At 34.9% G+C, this 26,996-nt stretch overlaps 1 protein-coding gene across 1 annotated transcript in view; it reads left to right on the top strand.

The window, feature by feature from the left end:
* Nucleotides 1–1,259: 1,259 nt before the first annotated feature.
* LOC149784377 (uncharacterized) overlaps nucleotides 1,260–26,996 on the top strand; it is a 65,127-nt gene continuing 39,390 nt past the window's right edge. The window contains exons 1-7 of the mRNA XM_089932429.1: nucleotides 1,260–1,403; nucleotides 9,306–9,398; nucleotides 11,746–11,793; nucleotides 14,047–14,228; nucleotides 15,963–16,040; nucleotides 18,711–18,763; nucleotides 25,835–25,867. Coding sequence (XP_089788555.1) covers nucleotides 14,097–14,228; nucleotides 15,963–16,040; nucleotides 18,711–18,763; nucleotides 25,835–25,867 — 296 coding nt within the window. The 5' untranslated portion in view covers nucleotides 1,260–1,403; nucleotides 9,306–9,398; nucleotides 11,746–11,793; nucleotides 14,047–14,096. The remainder of the gene's footprint in view (nucleotides 1,404–9,305; nucleotides 9,399–11,745; nucleotides 11,794–14,046; nucleotides 14,229–15,962; nucleotides 16,041–18,710; nucleotides 18,764–25,834; nucleotides 25,868–26,996) is intronic.

Raw genomic sequence — 26,996 nt, 5'->3', positions numbered from 1 at the left:
TGTGATTTCAAAATTTCGAAGAAAAAGTTTCAAAGGTATGAAGGTTTGTTAGTCTGGATTTTTTTTACAAGCTGTCCAAAGGTCCGAAGGCCATTATTCCGAAAATATTTGAAGAAAAGGGTTCTCAATTCTGAGAGTTCTTTGGTCTGAAGGTATTTGCAAATGGGTTACCACAGAACCTTCGGACCAACAAACATTTGGATTATCGATATGTAACACTCCAGAGCAGATTTATAAAAATAATTTCAATGTATATTGCATACACTTTCTACTTTAAATATTTTACTTCAGTTTATGCAATTTACTCACAACATTACCCAGAATATTCATAATTTGCCATACACAATTGTCTCATCTTCTGATCGAGTGTTTGCCTTTACTGTTTTCTGATTACGTGATTCACATGCAGTTTCATAACTATGTTCATCTGAACGAGTGGGTGGAGGGATATTAACATGTTAAATACCGTTGTTATGTCCGTGTCATTTTTTGGTATGCATGCATCTCTCTCTCTCTCCCAAGACCCCATCCGGTGGCCTAGTGGTTAGAGCATCGCGGGTTCGAACACCGGCCGAGTCATACCAAAGACTTATAAAATGGTACTAACAGCTGCCTCGCTAGGCGCTCAGCATTAAGAGATTAGTGTTAGGACTGGTTGGCCTGGTGTCAGAATAATGTGATTGGGTGGGACATCATGTTACGTGTCTGCGGCAATATGCCCCAGTGCAAGACATCACTATAAATTGCCACAATGCAGACATCGTAGCGATATGACTGAAAAATCGTTAAAGTTTCATTACATTCCAAATCGAACACACAGACTCTTTACCAAGAACAACAACAAGAACAGGCAAATAATACTTAAAAGGAGCCTCGTGGAAATCACCCGTGATACCAGAGACGTCATTTCAACGTTTTTCAAAGGGGGGGGGGGCAAAACTTATGGGTGGGGGTACTTGACGGGCTCGTTAATTTTCGTATATAGGCAACAGCAGTTTTACATTTTACAGCATATGCAAATTCGGGGGGGGGGGAGGGGGGCAAATGTGCCATGCCCCCCCCCCCCATGATGTCCCTGCGTGGTACGCGTCGATGGTTTGCACGAAATTAGCAACTTTCCCACGCTACATCATCCGTTATGACTTTGCATGTGACCGCAATCTTTCCCACGCAACGTCATCCGCATGTGTATTCCCTGTACGAGTTTCCCACACTGTAGCAATTGTATCGTGTCTTCCTGAATGGAAAGTGCTTATACCGTTGAAGATATTCAAATAGCAGAAGTAATGGACCACTTTCACCTTGCCAGTGTTGAAGAAGATAATATGTTCAACGAGGCAGCTGAGAAAAATATAACATTTCTTCGAATTTCTTGAAACTTACAAACTGTGAACGTACAAACTGTAAGTGCTTCGTCTTTCCAGAAAACGGGATAGGTGTCACTGAAATATGACTATTGTTTAAAATGACCTATTTGAACTAACAGCGTAAGTGAGGTGAATCGAATTTGTCAAAATTTAGTCAGGTTTCGGTTATATTTTTTTTCTCCGTATTTCAGTCCCAATTTCAACATTAAAAAATGCAGATCTCTGACAGTCTTTCTTCAGTTTGTTGAGAAATTTAGAAATTGTTCTAATTGATTAAAAAATTTGTTTGCATGATCATATACTTTTTTCTTTATGTCGGTTCGTACATAGTCTTTTTTAACAGTACTTCGGTTGTTTCTATCAGTATGAATGTACGGAAATTCCCAGGTAATCACGTTACGGTACGTTTTCGTTTTCATTCAGTAAATTTTTTTTTACAGTTTTTTTTTTATTATCGCAAATTAAGTTAGAATATTACAAATGTGTTTATATTTAGGATCCTTTAATCATATATTTTAACATGTTTCTCTTTAGTCGAATACCCCCCCCCCCCGTCCCCATCTGCTCATTCTGATAAACCGTCCGTCAATATTATTATAGGCGTGGGTCTGATTTATAGGCCTAATTCACTTATGCCGATTTTATTACCGAATGGAATGCAGTGAAAGATGTCCTAACCAAATCCAACTTTTCGGACATTTTGTTTTTATTTTTAATTTACTAACGTATGCTAATGTGTTATGTACATTCTTTTGTAAGACTGGAATCGTCCTAAGGTTTTAAGGAGAACAGCGTTTTTTTTAAACTGGAATTTTACGTAATTTCTGAAGTCCATTGACCATTTTCTCGTATGTTGTGTGTTTTATGTCTACTGGCTGGCCCTACAGGGCCGGATCAGGTCAAGTATTGGGGAGTGAGGTAGGGTCTAACATTTCAAAAGGGCATGACTTTCCTCAAAAGGGCACAAAGAAAAAATGAATGTCTATTTACTCAAAGTGCGCATAATACCCAGTAAACGTGCGCAAGAATAAAACGATGGTAAAATGTCAAGTGACAAGTGACTACGTTTGTGCTTGTATGTACTTTTATTTTATATATATAGACTGAGTGGGAGTTCCGAATCCGGTCTGCCATATAATGCATGTCCTGCCCGAGTGTTGGCTACCGACTAAGTTTCTCCGCTTATTGTATTAGTCAATGTGTTTTGTCATTATCTTTAATTTAAAACAGGTTTTTTTTTGGCATTTGATAAAGACAAAGAAAACAAGATTTCTTTTTCTCTTTCTTCTTTTCGCGATCATAAGTTCTCTTCACATTTTAGTACTACCGGTTTGAAAGTTTATCAACATCCGGTTGGGCGCCAGATTGGACCACGAGTCGGATACAATTTTGATTTGTCTTGTTTCTGTTCAAACTATGGCGAATCTAGCAAAGAGATTACATAAAGGCAAGGCACAAGTATCTCTTGTTGATATTGATAACATTTTCTGAGCTTACGTTTTTCAGTGGTAGACTCGACAGGTGACCCACGTGTCATGCCCCCCTTCCAAATTTTATACTACGGTACAATAATACATCGCACATTTTATTTTATTCTCAAGCTGTTATATCATAACCTACTTGATTTATTCTTCGTTTGAAAACTTTTATCACTTTGTAAATATTTTGTCTGCTGCCAATTTACCAGACATGGCAACATTTGTATATTAAAGTTCGTGCCACTGAAGAAATGGTCACGTGACATACTTACGCCAGGGTGAAGAGATCGGTCGCTTTTAGTGAATTTTTATTATTAATATTTGCATCCGTAATATATTTCAGTGTTTTCAAACACGTATTGGCTAATAAAGAACCTATAAATAATGATCAGGCCAATTAAAAAGAATCGGGTTCTACGTATGAGTCCTATTTAACATTTCTAAGCTTGATAATGCCTGACGGAGTCATTTAAGTCATAATAAATGAAAATTTGAGTGTCATTTACATTTTTAACATACTTTAAAAAGTTTAGTCATATCACTACGGTGTCTGCATTGTGGCAGTTTATAGTGATGTCTAGCACTAGAGGTAGTCCTACACTGTAAGACATAGAACGTTTTTTAAGTGCCGTGTCTTACTATCCAAATAATGGGCTTGTATAGTGTGTTCCGATGTCAATGACATCGGAATGAGTAGTCAGAGTTTCAGGAATATCTCACTCATTTGGCAGCATATATTGACACTCTTCCTCTTATGTATGTGTAATTAATATACTTACTGTGCTGTCTTTATCCTGGTGGAATGAAAATATGACATTTACAAATGGACGCATTTTCATGTTCTGTTGACATTCATGTGAATTTGATGCAATGCAGTGTTAGTCTAGTATGCCGAAGTATGTTTAAGTAGGTTCATGTGGCTGATACGTTTATTGAACGAAATGAAACTTTGCTTTACAGTTCCAGTAGCAGGGCTCGAATTTAACACAAATTTTTTTGTAGCCAGAATGACTAGTATATTGAGAAATTTACTAGTCCTGTTCACAAAACAATGTCACATAGCTTTAATGTAAGTTTACAGATTCAATTTTAAAGTTCGAACAACCCGCAACTAAACTTGATGTTTTCTGTGTTTTTGCGAATTGCATACACCAGTTACACCACATAACGTTCCTTTCCTCGTCATAATTCAGCCATTCCCTGTCTTTTGTCCATTCTGAAATTTTCCATTATGCTTTTCCCTATCATAAGAATTATTCGTCATCATTCTCATTCAACTTTTGCTTTTTTTTTCCGGTGGCTGAACGCCTATCAAATGCCACATTTTCCTGTCTTGTAAGGAGGGAATTGTGCCTTGTTTTGAAATATGAGATGTTATAGTATAGCTGACGCGGATTATTTAAAGCAAGAAAAGAAATGGCACAGTGTCCTTTATATAAGAAAGTATGAGCAAGAAACATGTTTCAAAACACGTCTTTGCCCCCTCCCACAATTAAATGACCTCTCCCTAACAAAGACTTCAGCGGATGTTCTGCATGATCAAAGCAGTGGCTATTGTAAACACCATTATAAAATATTAGCATCAGAAGATAGTGTTAGTTTCAGCTTGGAAAAGGTGTGTTCCCATCAAATGAAGCCACGACACTCGATGCGTTGTATTTAATAGATCCAATTACGGTATCGTAAGTTGTAAGTTTGGTAATTGTTCCTAATTAATCGAACCTCAATGTATTGTTGAAATTAATAATAAGGCAGACAGTTTTCAAATCTTGGATGCCCATGCGCAGAGATTTTAATTCCCACCAAATGTACGACATTCTGTTTGGATATCTCCACGTGTATTCAATTATTTGTTCATTCTTGTAAGGGAAGAATATAAAAACTATTATCATCATAGAAAAAGTAGTTGTATGGAAAGGATGTGTCAATAACATAATCTTAATAAATTGATCTCATTCTTATAATTATTTCGATGCAAATGTAAAATATGCAGTTTCCTGTTTGTGACTGTTGGAGCATTTGGGTAGTGAGCAAAAAAAGAAAGAAGAACCGTAAACAAAAATGTGCAAACTAATTTCTTTGAATAGTTTTTGCCGTGTTCTTTTGAGTGGTATACTGCTTTGTAGTTTGTTACTGTGGTCAAGTGAATAAAGTGTGATGCCACGTTCTTCTTCATTTAATTCGTCATCTGATTAATTGGGATCAATTACCAAGCTTCCGTTGTTAATGATTGGACCGTAATTTGCGCTGTTAAGTGAAATGCACAAAATCAGATGGATTCTTGTTATAGAAATGCACCTTTCCAAGGCAGAAGTTGACTTCATCTTCTCATGCTAATATTTTATGACTGTGTTTACAATGGCCACTGCTTTGATTCTACAGAACATCTGCTAAGTTGAGTCTTTATTAGGGAATGGCGTAAACAAACGCTGACTATTGATAACCCAAACTTACTAGCCCGACAGGAAATCTGCTAGCCTCGGGCTAGCAGACTACCGCTAATTTCGAGCCCTGCAATAGGCAAAATATATTTTTGTTGGTTTCATTAAAGAATAATATTTCAACTTAACCCAATTTCTGCATTCCCGGCTTTCATCGCTTTCCAGTCAACTGAAATGTAGGCCAACAAAGCTTGAAAACAAGTCCATTTCTTTTGTGAGAATTTGAATTTATTAGAGAAAAGACATCAGAGTGAGTAAAGTCTGACAAAACATTACTTTGTAGGAAAGTGTCGTTATTGGTTGCCAGTTGTGTGCGATATTTCTGAAAATTTGACTTTCGTTAAACTGTTAGTTGATATCAAAACACACTACACAGTGCCTTTATTTTGGCGACAAGACCCATCCCCCCCCCCCGAACAAGCACTAGAGCATAATCCCACAAACATGCACCACCTGGTCAAATTATCCTGATACCAGGGCAGTCAATTCAAACACTCACCTCTTAATGCCGAGTCCCAAGCAGCTGCTAGTACCTTTTTTATACATATTTGATCCGAGGTGGACGTTCTTACCACTTAAACATAAGACACTGTAACCACTTAGGTCACCAATGTTAATATTAGAAAAGTGTATTGTAAATGATGCTGATGAATAAATTAACCAGACTGAAAGACTAATTTGAAAATATTTATGCCAACTTAATTCCCTGAAAATTGGGAGACAAATTTGAGTTCAAACAATTATAAAGTCTTAACAAAGTCTGTTGAAAATCACTTTTGAAATGCTATTATTTTATAAACTGTTTGACTATCAAAAGAAAATGCAATCTTTTTCAATATACATCCAAATGATTTCCTTTTGTCCATAAGCATAGCTGCCAACCCTCATGATTTTGGTGTGAATTTCATGACTTTTTCAGCAATTGATTGATTCACGCCACAAGCAAAAAAATTCACGAATTCTCCAATTCTCAATTATTTTAAATCTTTAATAAAATAACTGATTTCTCGTTAGGGGCTTGTCGTGATATTGGCAGTTGCTGAAATGGTCCGGTACTGCTGGTCGCGATATTAGTAGAACTACAGCCGATTGGTACAGTTGGCCTGGTAGCAAGCATTTTATCCTATTTTAATCTATATGTATAAGAGTAGTTTTACAAATGCTTTTGAGAGAAACTGGGGCATAACCATGTAAGATCTTGAAAAGGGCTTAACCACCAAGGAAAAAGAAATGTATTGCTCAAAAAGTGAAGTTTAATTTGAAATATACCAAAAATTGTCTGTGCATCCTGCCATTAAACATTGATATTCATCATGCTTTTTGCACACAGTGTGCCACAAATTTTAGTATTGGGCATTTTAACAAGATAACCAGATCGGATTTTTCTGATTCACAACAGAACACTTTTGACAATGATATAAATACAATGTTTAATAATGGATGACTTGAATGAGCAATTAATTATGCAAATGTGCATGTATATCATCCAAATATTGGATTTAATTAACATAAAAACGCACAGACTTAATGATGAAAAATACAAATAAATTACTTTAGCAAATACAAAGACAAGAGATGAATGGGTCACAGCGATTTGACAATGAAACGATGGATATAGTTTACTCGGGTAGTAAACAATGTAAACTTTTACTCACATAGTAAAATGCATTCACTCAAGTAGCGAAATTATGGTGATAAAAAAGAGGGAGAGATATACAACTTATCTTTACAGTCCTGAAAGATACTCTAGCAGATACTAGCGATTTCAATTGCTTGTCGCAAGAGCACACAGAATCTCACAACCGTCATTTTCATATATTATAGAAAAAAATACTTGATCAAAGTCGTATACTGGTTCTAATAAAAACACAAAAATGAAAGAGCACAAAAATTCTCTATATTTTCTGAAACCTGCTTCGGAGTTTTGTTGTATCACGTGACTACCACGTTGACATGTGCTCTCTCATGCAAGGAGTATACAAGGCAGGGAACCAGACTACACTGCTTAATGACTCAACCTGGCCAAGTTTCTTGTTGTTCTCGAAATAAATATGTTGAGAATTATGTTCTTTCTGGTGCTTACAAAAAGTATCAGACTTTCATTTAATATAATTGAAATTTTGTACAACGACATTAAACAGGAGTTTGTTGTTGATATCACGTGACTATTGGACTTTCAGCATCGTTGTTTGAGAGTTGTCAAGACATGTGACTAATAATGCAAATGGTGAGACCTGCTACGATGTCTGCAGTATGGCAGTATATAGTGATGTCTAGCACTGGAGCATCATGTAGCATGATGTCCCACCCAGTCACATTATGCTGACACCAGGCCGACCAGTCCTAACACTAACCTCTTAATGCTGCATGCCAAGGGAGGCAGCTGTTGGTATGACTCGGCCAGTGATCGACTCCATGACCTCACAATTTAACCACTAAACCACCAGAGCAGTAACTGGTCAGGTTTCATCTTTGCCAAGTTTCGTCTAGTCTGTCAGCGGATTAAAGACATAACGAAAATAATACTTACCATTTTTGAGAAAATAAATAATTTTCCTATCGATTTCATGCAGGTAGAAGTTGATATATCATAGTTTCAGTTTGCTAGGCCTGTTGGTAAGCTATCTTACGGTGACAGCAAATTCCATGTTTTTTTATATGTAATTTCTCTGAACTCACACTCCATCCTAAATGTCCAAATGTGAAAAAAAACAGGGTTGGAATATTCAGAGGAACCCCAGATTAGAAAATTGTTGAATCTCTGAGCTGAACTTTAGTGCAAAACTATTACACAGTGACATGTAGCTTGAATCATTGGTTTCAGATCTTAAATAGAATGCATGAGAAATAGGAAATTGTTGTCCCTTTTATTATATATTAAGAAACGATAAGAGCCCATGTATCAATACAGGTTTTGGGACTGATTTATTGCACTACAAGAAGACAAGTTGATTTTACAGAAAATTCAGTCCTTGTTTATACAACAATATGTAATTTTAAAGATCTTTGTCAAAATTTAAATCAACCCTTTTGTAAATGTCTTTAAATAATGGAATTTTTAACCAAATTATCTTAACGAGTTATTTTATTGGCACACATAAATTCAGGGTTAAACTTTTTTCGTTACAAGATAAGATTGTAATACTTTGCATTTATTGGGGTTTTTTTTCTTCATACTGTGAGAGGAAATGTTTCCTTTGCATAACATGCACATAAATTGCTCTAAAATTCTTTAGAATTAAAGGTTTAAAAGTAAACAATAATTTATGTTCTTTATTTTGTTTCCACCTAGCAACATAATGCAGGTCAACAAAGTCAAGTTAGGATTTGTATTCTATACATTTAAATGGCAATTTAAAGGAATATAGTCAGATTTGTTTTGTGTGACATATTTTGTGGTTTTGTACATGATCATCTTTTCTGACATGTTTTGGAGTCTTGAAAGAGAAACATCTTCAGATTTGGAAAATGCTTGCTTTATAATCCAACATATTCTTTAATTCTAGCCATAGATAAGTGAGTGAGTGGCTTAATGCGGTCATTTTACTAAACGTTTGAGGCAGATAATGTAACAACCCTCATGCAAATTTTGTCAATTTTGTTTTTTGTGTTGATTGGCAAAAATGTTACATGACTTTGCTTCTGCAAATGAATAGGTTTTGTGAGTTTGTGAAGCACAAGCCAACTCTTATATTTACAGAATGAAAGATGAAATAAACTTGTTAATAGAAATCACTCTGTAAACCTTGATATGGTAATTGTTGGCGGTGCAAATGCATGAAGGTCGAATCATTTCAGTTTGATGTGTACATATTTGGCAGGAATTGTATGCATCCTGTATATAATTAACTGTGCAAAGTCAGTTGGGGGGGTGGGGGTGGTATTTTTCACTTACTACAAAATGAAAAGCCCCCTTCCCCTCAGAATTAAAAAGCAGTTATACTTTAGCTTGTGCTATGTTTTACCTAATTTACAAAGGGGATTTAGATGTTTATGGTAATTAATTGACTTTATTGCAGATAGTTCAGATTCTGAAAAAGATGTCAAAAAAAGGAGATATGAAGAGTCCTCTGAGGAGGAGGAGGATGAAGAACATGACGAGGAAGAGGAAGGTAACATCAGTAGATTTATATCCCAGACCATGTCATAAACATTGATGGGTTAAACCTTCATTTTTGCAGATAAAACATTTTTTTACATAGTATTAAAAATGTCCAAATAATTAAAATTTATATAATTTTGAACATTTTTTTTTCCAATTCCATTAGTTTATTGTAAAATAGTGTTTTACAAGATTGTTTACAGGTTATAAACATATATGTAACTTCTAGAGTTTGTATTGATGGCATGTGTATACAAGGAACAAGAATGGGGAGAAATGTCAAAAATCAACAAGTAATATTAATATTATCCTATTTACATCTAGAGTGTAACCTGACTTCAAAACCAGTTAGAAATGTGGAATTCGAATGTAGAAGTTACATTTAATTGTGAACATGTTCTTATTCACAAGTGTTAAGAAAGCTTCATGATTTCTGAGCATATGGCACTGATCAGCCATTTCCATTATTGACATTGATCAGTCATTTCCATCACTGACATTGACACTTATCAGCCATTTCCATTACTGACATTGACACTGATCAGCCATTTCCATCACTGACATTGACAATGATCAGCCATTTCCATTACTGACACTGATAAGCCATTTCCATTACTGACATTGACATTGATTAGCCATTTCCATAACTGACATTGACACTTATCAGCCATTTCCATTACTGACATTGACACTGATCAGCCATTTCCATCACTGACATTGACACTGATCAGCCATTTCCATTACTGACATTGATGCTGATCAGCCATTTCCATCACTGACATTGACAATGACCAGCCATTTCCATCACTGACATTGACAATGATCAGCCATTTCCATTACTGACATTGACACTGATCAGCATTTCTTGACGGCTCAATATATAACTTGTGCCAACAGATCCCTGATTTCTTATTGGTTAAAAATGTTGAAAACACTATAAAATTGTGTTAAATATACATAACCATGGAATAAACGTTTGGTTTGAAAAATAAATCAAGCATTTCCTTTGTAATCGTGTGTACAAAATAGAGAGGGGGGAGTATACATGGAAAAAAGTTGATATTTTCTGTTTATTTATGTTGAGTGCATGTGTTTGAGATAGGTATGTTGAGACAAGGTTGAAAATCTATATACTCTATACTGTGAACTGTATATGTTTGTGTTGTGAATACTCTGAACTCCTCCAAAACCACTGAACAGAATTTGACAAAGTTTTCCAACTTGAATGCCATTTGGAATATATGCAGTTAATGTTGTTCAGCCTTAAAATTTGGCAGCTGTACTTTTGAATGGAAATCCATTGAAGATTATTTGACCAAGTTTGACGCAAAGCATGCAGTTATAGGATCCTCTTAATATTGCACAAACAGTGCTAATATCAAATATATATTAAGATATAAAAACTATAGAGAAACCTTTAAGCATTTGACTAAATACAAAGTCAATTAGTTGCAATGGAAAATTTCTAGAAAAACATTCTACTGATTCTGGTTTCTGGCCAAATTTTGTTGCATTTGGATGTTGGGCAAATGTCTGTTTGGTGAGTGATCTAGAGCCTACTTGGATCCCTTGTTTCATAGAGCCCCTTTGTCAATACACTGAAATAAAGGAGGCCCTTGCCTATACCCTTTCATTTATCTATGACCATCAGATCTCTCTTTCCTAGTGGAACTGAATGCCAGGCAATAATTGGAAATGCTGTTGTCAGGATTCCCGTTGCTAAAATGTAGTCGTATTGGACTGAAAAATTCTGCTTACTAGAGATGGAGCAGACTACTTTCATTTTGTGAACACTAAAAATTGTTCATATAAAGAGCATACATATATGTTTGGCATTGAAGTTTTTATCACAGTTAGGATCTTGTACACCTGGATTCTTTTTTCTTGTCTCTCAGTGTGATTTTTTTTCTGGTGTTAAAGATTGGTTTTTAGGTCATCAGCCATGTCAGCTTTCATCATTGGACATCCAAAAAGATGTTATTATAAATTTTTCACGGGCTGAGAAGGAGAATATTGATAAAAAACACATCTGGGATACAAGAGCAAGGAAAAGAAATATAAAACATTGAATAATACAGAATTACTGAAAGTTGTAAAAATTCCCAGATCTATATTAAGCAAATAGAAACAGATTTAAAAAAAATAAAAAAAAATTTGTCTTTTATGAACATGATAGTGTGTTGTCATATAAGAGCTGGGCAGAATAAGAGTTCAAGTTGGAAGAATGCTAGTTGTTTTTTTTTTTTTAATTACATTTTTCCTAACTGGGTGAGTGGTTTTTGAAATTGTTTGGCCCCTAATATTGAGAGGGTCTAATCTTTTGAAAGCTTCAAGTTATTATTTTTTTTTTGTTTAAGTTGAAATAGATGCAGTGAGAAATGCAGAAAATGCCACATTACCAGCAGGTGAGTGTTTTTTGTTCTGGTTGTCATTCAAGTTCTTATTTTGTACTTAAAGTGCCGATTCTAGCACTTTGTCAAGTCGGGCACTTTGTCAGGTCGGGCACTATATATGTCTAGTCCAGATGACTACTGTGTAGTGTTCTGTACATATTTTTACCAGTTTTCTGCCGGTTGAAAAATACATACCAGACATGCAAGCAAGGAACATGATCATGTGATTCACACAAATATTTATATGAATTCATATACATACAGTGCTCAACGAATTTTGTTTTTGACATGGGTACAGGACTGATGACTTGGAAAAATAAAAAGCCGTGACTCGAAGGTCATAAGCTCAGACTCCAATTTCCATATGCACAAAATTGTCCCTTATTCAATATTATTTTCACACATCATTGCAATTGCTACACTTAAGAGTTGAAAAAATAAAAACAAAAATTGTATTAAATTGACTTTCCATCTTGAACATTTTTGAGCAAAGCATTTTTTCTCATGGTCCTGAGGTTAGTCATTATCTGATTGCTCTAACAATGTCCAGTAGGTCAGCAATGTTTATGTTTATTAACATTGGAAGCGTCTCTTGATTTATATACAGTTTCTGTTTACACTTTTGATGTTGTTCATAGATGCCACTTAATTGGTTTAACCATATTTTCATTACACTAGTGTAAGTATGAGCAATGGACATCTGAATTACTATTCAGTAAACTTTAGCATGAAACATCTTGAACAATGCAATAGCAATTAAACAAGAGGATGAATTCTTATTACAACGATGATGGCTATTCTGTCCTGGATTAACCAGTTTTATAATACCAACAGGTGTGTATTACATTATGAAAGTTAGCTTCATCCCCCTCCCAAAATGCATACCAAAGTATGAACAATAACAATTTGCAAAATACTTCATGTAGCAAATAGAAAAATACATGGACTTGCAGGCAGCAAAGTACACATAGAGCAAGTAGCAAATAGCAAAATACATAGTACAAAGTAGCAAAAATACATGGAGTAGCAAGCAGCAAAAATACATGCATTCGCAAGTAGCAAAGTGCACAGGAGCAAGCAGCAAAAGGCATGCTAACCATTAGCAAAACACATGGTTCAGCAAGTAGTAAAATACATGGAATATCAAGTAGCTAAATACAGAAGCAAGTAATAATACAGTAACCATTAGCAACATGCAGGGAGTAGCAAGTAGTAAAATACATGATGTAGCAGCAGTAAAACACAGTAACCATTAGCAAAATATATGGAGTAGCAAGTAGCAAAATAAATGGCATAGCAAGTAGCAAAATACAGTAACCATTAGCAAAATATATGGAGTAGCAAGTATAAAAATTCATGGAGTAGCAAGTTTTAAAATACAGTAACCATTAGCAAAACATGGGGTAGCAAGTAGCAAAATACACGATGTAACAGCAGCAAAACACAGGTAACCATTAGCAAAATATATGGAGTAGCAAGTAGCAAAATACAGTAACCATTAGCAAAACATAGGGTAGCAAGTAGCAAAATACATGATGTAGCAGCAGCAAAACACAGTAACCCTTAGCAAAATATATGGAGTAGCATGTAGCCAAAAACATGGAGTAGCAAGTAGCAAAATAAGTAACCATTAGCAAAATTAATGGATTAGCAAGTAGCAAAATACATGGAGTAGCAGGGAGCAAAATATAGTAACCATTAACAAAACACATTGAGGAACAAGTAGAAAAATACATGATGTAGCAGCAGCAAAACACAGTAGCAAGTAGAAAAAACACTGAATGGAAGTTTAAAATGTTCTATCTGGTCACTTGGTGAAAAATTCATTCAAAGGTTTCTTCCTACCAAGAATGTAGAGAGAAATAAACCCCATAGATGCTTTTGCTGTTTTATGTGCCATGCTGCTGTTTTATATACCATGTTGCTCCCAGATTATAAAGTTCTTCATGTTTAATTCTAACTTTGCTAATGGCCATTTTATGAACCAGTGATTGAAGTTTTTTTAATGACTTTTTACCTCATCATAATCTGTCTTTTTTCTAATCAGTAGGCTTGATGACAGAAGGATGATCCTGATCTTGTATGATATTAATTGTAAGTGTCAGCATGGTCAACACACCATTACATTGCAAGCCTTATTTTAATTATTTCAACTGGCTTGGCAGTTTGTTCATTTCATGTGTAACCTTCAGATTTTCAACTTCAAATGTTAATATTCTATCATTTACCTCTTAGCAGACTAACTTCATGAGTTGTTTCTGTCAGGGCCAGGAAAATGGAGCGTCGAAGACAGCCATCGGCTTCTTATCTCCATCATGTTGTTGCTGCCACCGTGTGATGTCGAGCCATACAGTGAACAGGAGGCACAAATTGAATGGGAAAAAGTTGCGTTTGGCTCATTCCATGCTGACCAGTGCAGAGAACATTGGCGTGAACTGATAAAAAAAGTAAGAATTTAGTTTTCTTTTCACTTGATTACTTTGTAGTGACACAATACTATTTGTTTCCCTTTTTTTAGAGAAAAATGCAAGAGGGATTTAGTGCTGTAATTATGGCATGTAATTTATAGATAACACTGTGCCCAAAAGACACTTTTTGGCCACCTTATATCAGCAATAATTACACTAATACCTCTTTTGGGGTTGGCATGTATGCCAATAAGATTCCAACATTATAAATGTTTATATACTTTCTTGTCATGAAAAGGTCAAGTCATTTATGCAACCAGCATTTGCTACCAGGAGGATCTTTCCCTGCCATTTCCAAGACCTGGCTTTGAGAGCCATAAATTGGAAACCATTCACTTCCTCACCCTTTAAGTGTATATATATATATATATATATATATATATATATATATATATATATATATATATATATATATATACACACACACACACACACACACACACTTAATTGGTATTACTAGAAGAAGTAAGCTGTGCAGTGAAATAGATTCCTGGGTTTGCTCTGAACCCACAGGGCTACGCCCATGGTGTCATAACTTTGAAATAATTTAGATTTGCATCCTATCACCAGAAATATGTACACTTTGTATTAAAAAAAGACAAGTCATTAAGTATCTCTGGGGTCTTGTCCTGAGTCGTAATTTATAAACTTTTTATAGCTCCACCTGCAAGTATTGACCAAGGACAAGGAGAATTCACACACACTGTAGTAAAAAAGCAAAAAGCAAAAATCTGAGAGATTGTTTTCCATGGAAGCCATTTTTATGTGCTTTTATACAGCACCATGAGATCTGGTTTATTTTGAAGTCCATCCATCAACCTATCCATTATCAATTTCATTTCCATGCTATAACTCGAGTTGTCCACCATAAACACTTTGTAGACTATATTAGATGACTTATACTTGGGGTAAGGATGAACCCTATTGATCTCAGGGACTGTGACTGAATGAAAATAGGGTTTCCAGACAATTGAGTTTGTGGGTAGCTTGAAGTCAGCCTATCAGCTTCCTTTGTCCAAAGGCTAAAGATCAGTTTGACGGTGAAGAAAAGATGGAGAATGGCTTCTACATAATAACAAATTCTACATCACAAACCTGGACCAAACTTTATGGATGGCTATCACTTGGGTTAAAGAAAAAAGAACTGGTTTGCACATGGTAGCAGAAGTTGAACATCGAACCTGAACCAGAATTGCAGATGACTTCAGTTGGAATAAGGATAAAGCTTAAAGTCCAAATCTCGTGATCATGGTCATGGACTGAAAGAAGAAAAAAGGTTTCTGTCCAGTAATTCAGTTATTGTGTACGTTTACCAAATGTAGTAGCTGACTTGCACATTGAGTAAGAAGTAAGCCTGTTGATTTTGGGGTCAAAGGCCAAGAACTTTATGACAGAAGACAATCTAATGTGCACAATTTATAGTTTTTAGGTTTGTAAAGTCCTTATCGCTGATATTTAAATCTCTGCTAAGAAGTAATAGCAGTATAGTATTCATGTATTATTTTTTAATACATGTAAATACCATTTATGTTTTGCATAAATTTGAGAGCCCTCAGGCGAGACACAGAATAACATTACTCACACTGAGGAAACCAGAACTTCTAATGTATAAAATAATACTGTTTTCAAACATTTTACATTTGTGTTTGATCACGTTGGTCATAATCAGATTTTCTTTAATAAAACACACATTAATGCAAATACCATTTGCAGGTGAGGCTCTACCGGACAATGAGTGATTTGGTGATTGATGCCTTATCTTTGCTTTCTCGTCCATCTTCAAGTTTCCAGGTAAAGTGCAAGGCTTTGCTAGATAATAACAATGTTGACTTCTCGTGCAAGGCTTTGCTAGACAGTAACAGTGTTAACTTCTCATGCAAAGCTTTGCTAGACAGTAACAGTGTTGACTTCTCATGCAAGGCTTTGCTAGACAGTAACAGTGTTGACTTCTCATGCAAGGCTTTGCTAGACAGTAACAGTGTTGACTTCTCATGCAAGGCTTTGCTAGACAGTAACAGTGTTGACTTCTCATGCAAAGCTTTGCTAGACAGTAACAGTGTTGACTTCTCATGCAAGGCTTTGCTAGACAGTAACAGTGTTAACTTTTCATGCAAGGTTTTGCTAGACAGTAACAGTGCTGACTTCTCAGTTTGTATAAATTGTTAACACTAGCAAACTAATTTTGATTCACCTTGCTTTTTATGTAGTGTTGAAATAATAATGTTGCCATCTTTTAACATTATTGACCTAGTTATATTTTCTTACATATTTGCACAGTTTTTAAATATCGTAATGAAATAGATATGCTTTCAAAAACTAAGAAGTGATACATTCTGTTGATACTTTACTGCTGTGTTGTCCTGGTATAAAATGTTTTACAGGAGCAAGAGAGTGAAGTATTAGTAATGATATTGAAATATATAAAGAAGATAAAATAGTCCAGTGCAAAGAAAAGTAGAGTATGAGTTGAAATAAAATACATGATTTGTTAGGTGCCTCAGTTATGTTTAATAAGTCACTTTATTTTGATGATCTAATGTGGATATCTGTTTGTAAATGGCATTGCATCCATTGTAAGCAGTCATCATGTCAGATGACTGGTCAGGTTCTAATGCCATTTTACATATATTCATGCAGGTTTTGCATTTAGGTCTGTTTGTCCATTTCTCTCATTTTGTCAAAACCCAACCTTGGCACATTTGTATCTTACATAGTATCGTTCTTTGCTTAGAAATATAAAAGTTTGCTTGAGAAACAAGATAACTGCTTCAGAAACATGCTTTATAAAATACGGCTATATGATGTTACCATGTCTGTCCACCCATCTGTTCATCTGTTATGTATTTTTTTTTTTGTACAATAACTGGAGCTTTCCATGATCTACTAAAGACCCTGTGTGGCTGATTGGTCTCACTGACATCTTACCCCTGTCTGCATGGTTTTAAGTCTTGGACTTGGTCAGTGTGGATAAGTGAGAAACCTTACCAGTAGCTTCCCGGGAGTTGGTTCTTCACATAGTTTTCCCAGGTTCTTTCTTCAACAAGTATATTGGCTGCCATGTATAGTCTCTCACATTTTGAAAAATGGTGTTAAGCACTTAACAAACAACCAGTCAACCATGATCTACCATTGTCAAAATTTGTAAGTAGCTGCCATTTGGGTCGTGGAAGAAACCTATTGATTTTGGGCTCAAAAAGTCAAAGTCACTTGAACTGAAAAAAAGAAAACCACTTGCACACAGTAACTTGCATACGAGTTACCATGACCAAACATTGTAAATGACTTGCAGTTGAGATGCATAAAACACACATTAATTTGGAGATAAAACTGACGACCACGTGACTCAAAGAACAAAATGGTTTCCATATTATATTTTATTTTGGCAAACTTTGTGGCTGTCTTGCATTTGAGGCCAGGAAGATATCTATTTATTTTGCAGTCAGGTCAGAATCAAGGTTAGAGGGACAAGAATAAGGGAAATGGTTTCCACACAACAATTTGATTCTTAGACTACAAGCCACGATCAAACATTGTGTGTAGCATCTGTTTGAGTCTAGAAGGGCATGTATCAATTTTGGATTGAATAGGTCAAAGATCAAAATCACATAACTTGATAGAAGGCATAACATTTTGTAAAAAGATTTTATTTTTTTTAAATTTGTTGCACTATCTTAGCTTTGTTGTAATCAGCCCAGATGATTTGAATTTTTCCCATGCTAAATTCACTGACAATAACTGCATTTATTTTTTCTTCTCTCCAATTCAGTACAGTTACATCTGTGTAAATGGCTAAATATCAGCACACTCCTTTTTTCATGAGTTGAAACTTCAAAGTGTAACCATCTCCTTCTCCCGACTGCTGGTCATGTATGGAAGAAAATGTATTGTCTATTTCAGCAGCTTTATACAATTTATTTATATGCTGACCACCTTTAATGTTGAGAACATGAGAATGACTTTGAAACATAAAAGGCAGTCAACATACAAAAGTAAAGCATGCTAACAGACTGAGAAAATATTATGTGTTGACTAAGTGAGAAAAAAATGAAATTCTTTAATAATAACTTTGATAAGCGATTGTGCATTTCCATTTAAATTTTATGTTCGGCTCCTGAATATATTTACATTTATGGAATGATAAGAATGGAAAAATTGTGATGAAGAAAGGAAACACTTTTTTTTTCTCAACATTTACAATGAGAAATTATGTATCAATGATTCATTGGATGTATGTGTCATACAAAAGAATCAGAAATTTGGATATTCTCTTACCATTTTCATACAAAAATATAGTGTCAAAATTACTACTTTCTTTAGTTTTCGGACTAAATGGCACCCTTGACCCCTGGGCTTACTTTTCATTATTGTGGTTTTTCCCAACTTTCATCCATGTATGTAGCACATTAGGTACTATTTGCAATATTTTTTTTTCTTCATTATTCTTGAAATTTTACATTGTAGATGATACAGAAAAATAATCGGAGGCTGAATTCGAAACCAAATCCCAAATCTACGTAAGTTGAAGTTACTTTGTATGATCACATCATATATCTAATGCTGGTCTTCCATCCATTTACAGTTTATGTAGAACAAATATTAGCTCCACTCACTTAGTTAAATACATAGCAGATGCAAGAGGTCATGGGCTTGAACTCCAGCAAAGTCATACCAAAGACTTTCAAAAATGGTACTAACAGCTGCCTCACCGGACACTTGGCATTAAGAGGTTAGTGTTAGGACTAGTTGGCCTTTTGCCAGGATAATGTGACTGGGTGGGACATCATGCTACATGTGCGCTGTGTGATGTCCCAGTGCTAGACGTCACTGTAAACTTCCACACTGCAGACATTATAGCAATATCACTGACAAACTGTTAAAGCTATGTTAAAAATCCTAAACACACACAGATACCTAGATTATGAATTTGTTATTGCAAAATTAAAAAAACAGACACTAATTTGATAATTGCAGGGGTGTTATTTACCAAATAGTTAATAAAACATGAACTTCACTTGCCAGTATCTGACAATACTGGTCCTTTCTTAAATAGATGTACCTAGATTCCATAATTGCATCTGATATTGTTTGGTGTTTATCAGAATGTTAGCTGTGGCCATGAAAATTGTTACATGTAGTGTTGCTACAGGCAGGAGTAGCAATTACACCGCTCCCTCGATAACTCGCGCCCGGATAACTCGCGATCCCGCTTATAACGCGGTGTCCGTCTTGGCTCCCGATTTTTTCCAGAGAAAATGTATTTAAAATATCTTTAAAATATGCTGAACATGAAAAAAATTACGATAAGAATTGATAAATTAAACCTTGATACATTGCTCGTTTTATTATCGAAAATGGTGATTAATGCCCGTAAAAATATAATCCATATTTTGAAATTTGCAAGTTCTAGAGAAGAATTAATTTCAGAGATCTCGAAAACGCTTAATTACGCGTATTTGGACGCCAATTTTTGATCTGGGACGCAGAAAAGGCGGGAGTCCTCCGTACGCATGTAATAGGTGCGCGGGAAAATTCAAAGATTTGCCGGTCCTGTTTCAGTTCAGCCACCTGCTTTGTGGGAAAATGTGTTGATCAGTTTACTGTGCTGATATTTACAATGACAGAATTCAGTGACTGAAAGACTCTTTGATGTACTGTTGCTATTTCATAAGAGTACATTAAAAAAAAAAGAACATGATGCAACAGCTAGGCGGCTAGTTCAAAGGCTTTGACTTGGCGGCCGAGTGAAAAAATATACTGATATTTAGTGATTGAATTCAGAGGCAGAAAGACCCAGTTTTAAAATCCTAGCGAGACCTCTGTTTAAAGATATCATATATTATGTAAGTTTTTAGGATAAATAGTTGTCATTATACTGTAAATAAACAGTCTGGTGAAATAGCGATCAATGAAAACTTCTGGTAAATGTTAACAGGTGGCAACAGAGAATGAAATAAACACCAATTAAACGACTTCCTGTGTGAAAGTCTAATCCTTTAATTCCGTTTCAGTGTAAACATTATAATTACAACATAGTCTGTTCATTGAAAACATGAAAAGAGTCAATCGACCGTCACATCGAAACCCGTGAATACTTCTGTGAGAACCTAATTACATGTACATGCCGGCTTTGTTTTGATCAACAACTTGGGGAAGTGTTTGTTGCATTAAAAAAAAAATCGATTACAAGAGACCTCGGGTGCTGGATTAAGCGTCTTGGAGCTGCCTTTGACGTAAAGCTAAACAGTAACAGAGACAACGACGACGATAGTGACTTCGAATGTTTCAGTGAACTGATGTCATTAATGCCGAGGCTGTTTGGGAGAAATTAGTACAGACTCATGGTCCTGAGATGGGCGTTTCTCTTGATGGAGGAGTGGATTTGTTCTGACAATGATTGCCCTACAGCCGCATACATGTCAGATGAAACTATAATTATTTCTATAGCGAACAAATTTGCAGCAGAAGACGATTCTAACTGGAATAACACAAGTGTTGAAAGTGATGCAGACACAGATGTTGCACCCCCACCCTTCTGCACAGGAAGCAAATATTTTGATATTGCCATAAGGTGGCTGGAGACCCAAAATGTTGACTACGTAAAGCTCATGCAGTTGAGAAATCTGGGGGATTTTGCTCGGCGGCAGAGAAACCAAGGAGTAACACACACACAAAAAATTAACTGATTTTTTCAAAAAGTGAATTGATATTTGTCAAGCGCGGCACAAACGGCAAGTATTAACTTGTTCTAATTTACGTTGTTTTAAATTTGAGACCAATTAAATATGTTAGTACTGATTAACTCTTGTTTTTTTTCCCATTTTACTTCTATCGCATTCAAATCTATCTATCTATCTATCGTTCGATCGACACAGTTTCTCGAAAAGAGTCGATCTTTTGTGTAAAAAAAAATTATAATTTGGCTCAAACAATAAAACTAGAATGTATACAATTCAACATAAAAATTAGTGACGTAGTACACAATGTGTGAAGTGGTACACATGTTCAGCGAACGGAAACCACGTGGAATAATGTTTTCGATGATCGCCTCAATATACTGTAATTTATCCTGAAATTTTTAATGTTGTCCTATGAGAAAATAATAAAATACACCGTTATGAAGAGATATTTATTAACAGTTAATCTCAGAACGATTATAAAGTGAATATTCAACAGTATAATCTGCCTACCCCCCCCCCCCATTTTTACGTTATGTCGTCAATCACTTTATTGGTTTTGGGCTTATTTTATAGGTCCCTCGATAACTCGCCCCTAGCTTATAGTGCGGTCGATGTTTCTGGACCCCGATGTGCGCGAGTTATCGAGGGAGTGGTGTATAATGACATTTGTGTTAGATACTTTGAAAATGAAAAAGGTAAAGTCATGTGTGTTCTTTCATTACCATAATTAACAGTAGATTCCAAAAATGTTTGATTGCTTAATAATGCTGTGAAGAAATGTCATGTAAGTTGGCAGGACTGGATGAGGATTTCTTCTGACTGGAATTCATATAGGAGTTGCATCCTAGAGTTTGAAAATGTCTCCACTAATTTCTATAACAGTTTGTTCCAGTCTTTGATGTGCCTTGCTGTGGGAAAGACTGAGGATAAATTAGATATTGGTCATCCTTTAATTAACATTAGTCATCTGGAGATGCCTTCTATAAATACTAAAAAAGACCAAAAACAGAATGTGCCGTTATAAAGTACACATATGGGCATCTTGCTGCATGTATTACTCAATCACCTTTAGAAAAGGGGGAAAAAACCTTCCCCTGGTAATGCTCTATGTATGTACAGAACCAATTACACAAAATTGTTCTAAGGCATTACCAAGTTATTTTCTTGTTTTATTCCATGACAGTGTTGCAACAGAAAATTCCAATCCATCATTTGTAAACTACAGCATCCAAGTGGTTCTTCAAAGGATAAGTGTAGCACGAGTTAAGTTGTCAAGAAGCATATTGAGTCTTTCAGTTCTTCTAAGGCGTCCAGCATCTTCAACAACTGATATGAGAAGAAGATTTAAGCCCTTCTTCATGCTGTTTTGAACCTTACTGCCTGTTTAGTTGAAGCTTTTGTCAAAGATAGAAAACAGTAGTAAATAATAACTGGAAACTATTAAAATACATACCATACTCTCTCAGTTTCAAAGTTTAAATATTCACTATATTTATATCCATATAGATTTCATTTAGGTTAAATCCCAAGAATGACCAATTAGCATGCTGTGTAATTGTTTTTGCAAATACAATGACCTCTTCTTCCCAGACAGATGATTCTCCTGATTAGAAAGTGCATTTACACTACTTGTACTCAGATGGCATTTGGTTTTGACCTTGGCTTATTTTAGTTCAAATTTTAAATTGCTGACAGTTTTGTTGACGAGTACAAAAGTTTCCACTGGTTGAGAAAGCTACATGACTAAGTATCTGGCATTTATTTCATTCATGATATCATATTCACAATCCCCTGTTCATAGCCTCACTCTCCTCTATTTCCTTCAGACAGGTGTTTGCTTGGTTGAGTTGACCCTACTTGTAGCGTATTTAATTAGCATGTAAATAACACTGCCGAGCCATGTGGATCTCTGGACAATGGATAATTAAAACTAGAAGGAACTGTTTATTCAGTGGTATTAATTGACAATGGAATATAGTATTGACCTTGTAGATGATCATGAATGTCTGGTAAATAAACAAAACATATTAGAGTGATTCTGAAACCTCTTATATCAAGGCATATTCTATTTGGTCACGAGGTAAAAGAAAAATATGATGGAATACCTGGTTATGTCATGGTTATTCATTTTCTAATTTGTCTTTTCTAATGCACATACATGTAATCAAATTTAAACAAGGTATCTTGCTAATACATGCTGCTTTAGCACAATTACATCTGATGTACATGAATTTTATGCTGATGATCACATAATTTTTAAAAATCTTTTTCAATTTTGGGTCCTGTATTTTTTTCATATACGATCTCATTCATTATACGATAATTAGTTTTACATGTTATTTTTTGTTCTTTTGGAGAAAATATTTTTACATGCAAAAGATTACATGACCTATGATAAAGCAATTTGAAAAACATGATCCACATACAAGTCGATTCAGACTATAATCAAATCCAATATTTTATTGTCAAAAGTATAGACTTGTAGGCTGGCAAATATGGTAGATCACAGTGTGTGATTGCAAATAAAGAATTCTTGCATAATAAATTTTTTAAAATGAATAATAATTGTAGTTCTGGTTGCCTTTTCTTTTTCTTTATGTAAATATTGTAATGCCCCATGTGTTATATATCGAAAAGACCAGAGTTCAGGAGGTAAAAATGATTTTTATTTAACAATAAATGTGAAACAGAACAATACTTTTCAATCTCGCTTAGTCACTTTACATAAACACAGTGTCTGTCACAACAATATCAACTTGTGATAATATGGAGCAGACTTGTTTGTCTGAATGCCAAAAGACAACGTTACAATACACCATATTATGGTAAAATTAATTCTATTATTAAATTCCTGTGTATATTAACAGTTAAATATATTAGATTGACTGTAACATATTATGACATTTTAGCGTGATCTCAATGAAAAAATTAGTTTTTGTACTAGTGTACTTGAGCAGTGTGATGGGAGATAGCAGCTTTATAACGAATTATATATTAATTATAAAGCATTTAAATTCAATATCAGTCATGTTACAAATCTATTTAAAATTTCTCATAAACAATTTAAGTTTGAGGATTTTTAAGTGCCAAAGTTAGTATTGGTTATGTAAAAATACATAATTGATGGTTTTAGAATACATGGCTGAAATTCTTTTCTACTTAAATGTTCATACTTTGAAGCTCTGACAGCAATCTGCTAGTGCACTGTCTGCACTCGTATTTATAGACTCCTATTCATGTCACATGACCTTAGTTAGCCAATCAATGTTTGTCCTTCTTAGGGTTAGCCATGGTGGTAACCAAGTCAGCTGTTCAAACTGCATGGAAAAATCCCTCTGAACACAAAATTTAGACAGAATTAACTTGTCCTCTCAATGTCCGTGGTGTGCGTTTTTACTTTTATTCTTATTTATATATTTATACCTATGATTAAGTAGAACTGAACGAAACGGACAAGTGAATGTCAATGCAAATCAAGCCAGAGTACAACATTCTGATGATGCAATGAGGTGTAATAAGGTTAGAAATAGTATCTATCAAATGCATGCTATTTTGCACATTACGGTTCTACATAATCAATGATGAACAATAACATTAGTTCTAACTTATTGTTCAGCAAAAGTCTGACATGAGAAATGTGATTCTTTGGCCGGGCAAATTGATTCTATCACTATCCTGCATCTCCACTGTTTCGGTAACAAAACTCCACCGGGTATTATTGAAGTCACTAATTTATGTATTAGCATCATGTTTCTGGCTTTGATATTCCAGAATCATGGAAGGTAAGATAATTAATTTCCTAAACTATTTATGTGAAATTGTGGGTGGGTGGGTGGCCCACATTCAGGAATGGAAGAATTCACACGGTGTTTTCAGTGGCAGATAAAAATGACATGATCAAATATGCCAGAGTCTCAATAGTTCAAATATCATCTCACATCTCAATGTTTAACAGCAAATAATCTTGACACATTAATTGGACGATGTGCATGCAAAACTCCATTCACAATACCATTGGGGTATTACAACATACTGAACAGCGTCATGTTTTTCTGACTTTGTTTCATGTTTTTACATTATTGTTATTAATATTATTACTGGAAAAAGATTGTAGTTGTTAATAGCGCCTAGTATTTTGGTTTAAAGAGTTAAGTATTACAATATACTGCTAGTGGAAGTATTAAAAAAAACAAGCTGGGAGGTCCAAAATATGTTTGACTATATATGTGGTAAACAAAGGCATGGGTCCTCAATTCACTCACATTTCAACTGGATTTATTTTTCCATTGTTAAAAAATTGTATGTACTTTTTTAAAAAAATGTCAAAATATTGGCAACTTGTCTGGACAATTGGAGAGTCCTGACATTTGGTTCAGTGATAGTATGCCAACTTTTAGGGATTTTACAATTCAGTCCTTGCTGTGAAAGCTGCATTCCCTTTATTAAAAAAAATTAACAGCATGGCATGACCACATGTCTAACTCCTGATGAAGAATAATAGTTTGCACAAAGTCAAGAAAAAGGGAAAATCAGGGTGTCCTCAGATCCATGGTTAAAAGAGAGAATGTTTTGCTTACAAATTGGGTTTAGCAGCATACATCATTATTTCTCAAAATGTCATACAATCAAATCTTTGGTTTGCTTCATTTGCGAAAATTTAATATTTGGTCTCTTTAATTCTACAGGAGTTATTTTCACTTATACCGTAAGGTTAAATGATAGATTTAAGACCTTCTTTATTACCAGTAGAAATGTATATAGTACTAGGTAACATTTCTTTTCAATAAAAATACACCATTCTAGATTTAGCAAGTCTGTACATAATAAATATAGTATTTTACACAATATAAAAATATCAGTCTATATTAAAGTTATTTTCTAATGTAACCAGAACTTTTTATGTTTCAGGAAAAAGAAGTCATCTCTTCCAAAAATGGTTATGTAAGTGTCTCCATACAATTTCTTATTTCCATATTTTATTTGTTCAAGGCAAGATGAGTAGTAAGTACACCTCTCCCTTGATAACTCGCGCACAACGGGGTCTGCAAACATAGCATGCACTATAAGCAAGGCATGAGTTACTGAGGGACCTCCAAATTTTTTTTTAATTGCTGACATCGAGAAAACCTTGTGGGGGGAGAGGAATTAAGGATCTGGGCTGTTTATTGACTGAATCTTCATTTTACAATCACGTCAATAATAATTTTTAATAGCGTGCATTTTCTAATGAAATTTATACGATATTGATGTCCTGATTTCATTGGAAGTAATAATGAAACTTCTTGTCATCCTTGAGGATATCTCTTAAGTGCCATTCAAGAATTCTCTGAAACTTGCTTGCCCACAATGGTTCATTTCTGTGAAATCAAGCTCTTTATTTTATGAAGTATTAATTTTGCTTGGCTGCCTGGTTATATTTGATCACAGTTATGAAAGAGTTGGTCAATTTAAGGTAGTTTATGTTACATACACAATAACATTTATGTGTTCGATTGATGAAATGAAGTGAGTTCACCTGACATACGACTGGGGCCACTAGATTTTAAGTTTGTAGGATTTTCATGCCTTTTAACTTTTTGTTCATTATGCCTCCTTTATTTGATTCAAAAGACATAATTAACTTGATAATATAAAGGAGGCCAGCTTTCAATTCAGTGCAACAGTACAATAAGTACTTCCGAAAATCAGTTATCAAAACATGGTCAGCACTTAATTAGGTTCTCAGAGAAATGCTCGTGAACATCGCTATTCTGGTAGATTGACACATTTTACGTTTAATTACAAGAGGACATATTGCATTTATGACGATTACACTTAAAATGAGGTAAATGTAAGAACTAGTACACAAATTTCAGGGCGCAAGTTATCGAGGGAGTGGTGTAGTTCCCATGGGGCCACACATTGACAAGGTTTCTGGTGACATGCTAGAAAAAGCCTCTCAATTACAAGGTTTCTTATCATCAAAGTTTCTGGCATATGCTAGATAACACCTCTCAATGACAAGGTTTCTGGCAGCATATTAGCTAAAGCTCTTATAAACAAAAAAAGTTGACCATAGTATTTTGTTATA

Source organism: Sinohyriopsis cumingii, chromosome 14 (assembly GCF_028554795.1).
Source record: "Sinohyriopsis cumingii isolate HCF-2022 chromosome 14, ASM2855479v2, whole genome shotgun sequence".
NCBI classification, from domain to species: domain Eukaryota; kingdom Metazoa; phylum Mollusca; class Bivalvia; order Unionida; family Unionidae; genus Sinohyriopsis; species Sinohyriopsis cumingii.
This window is presented reverse-complemented; position numbering and strand designations above follow the sequence as displayed.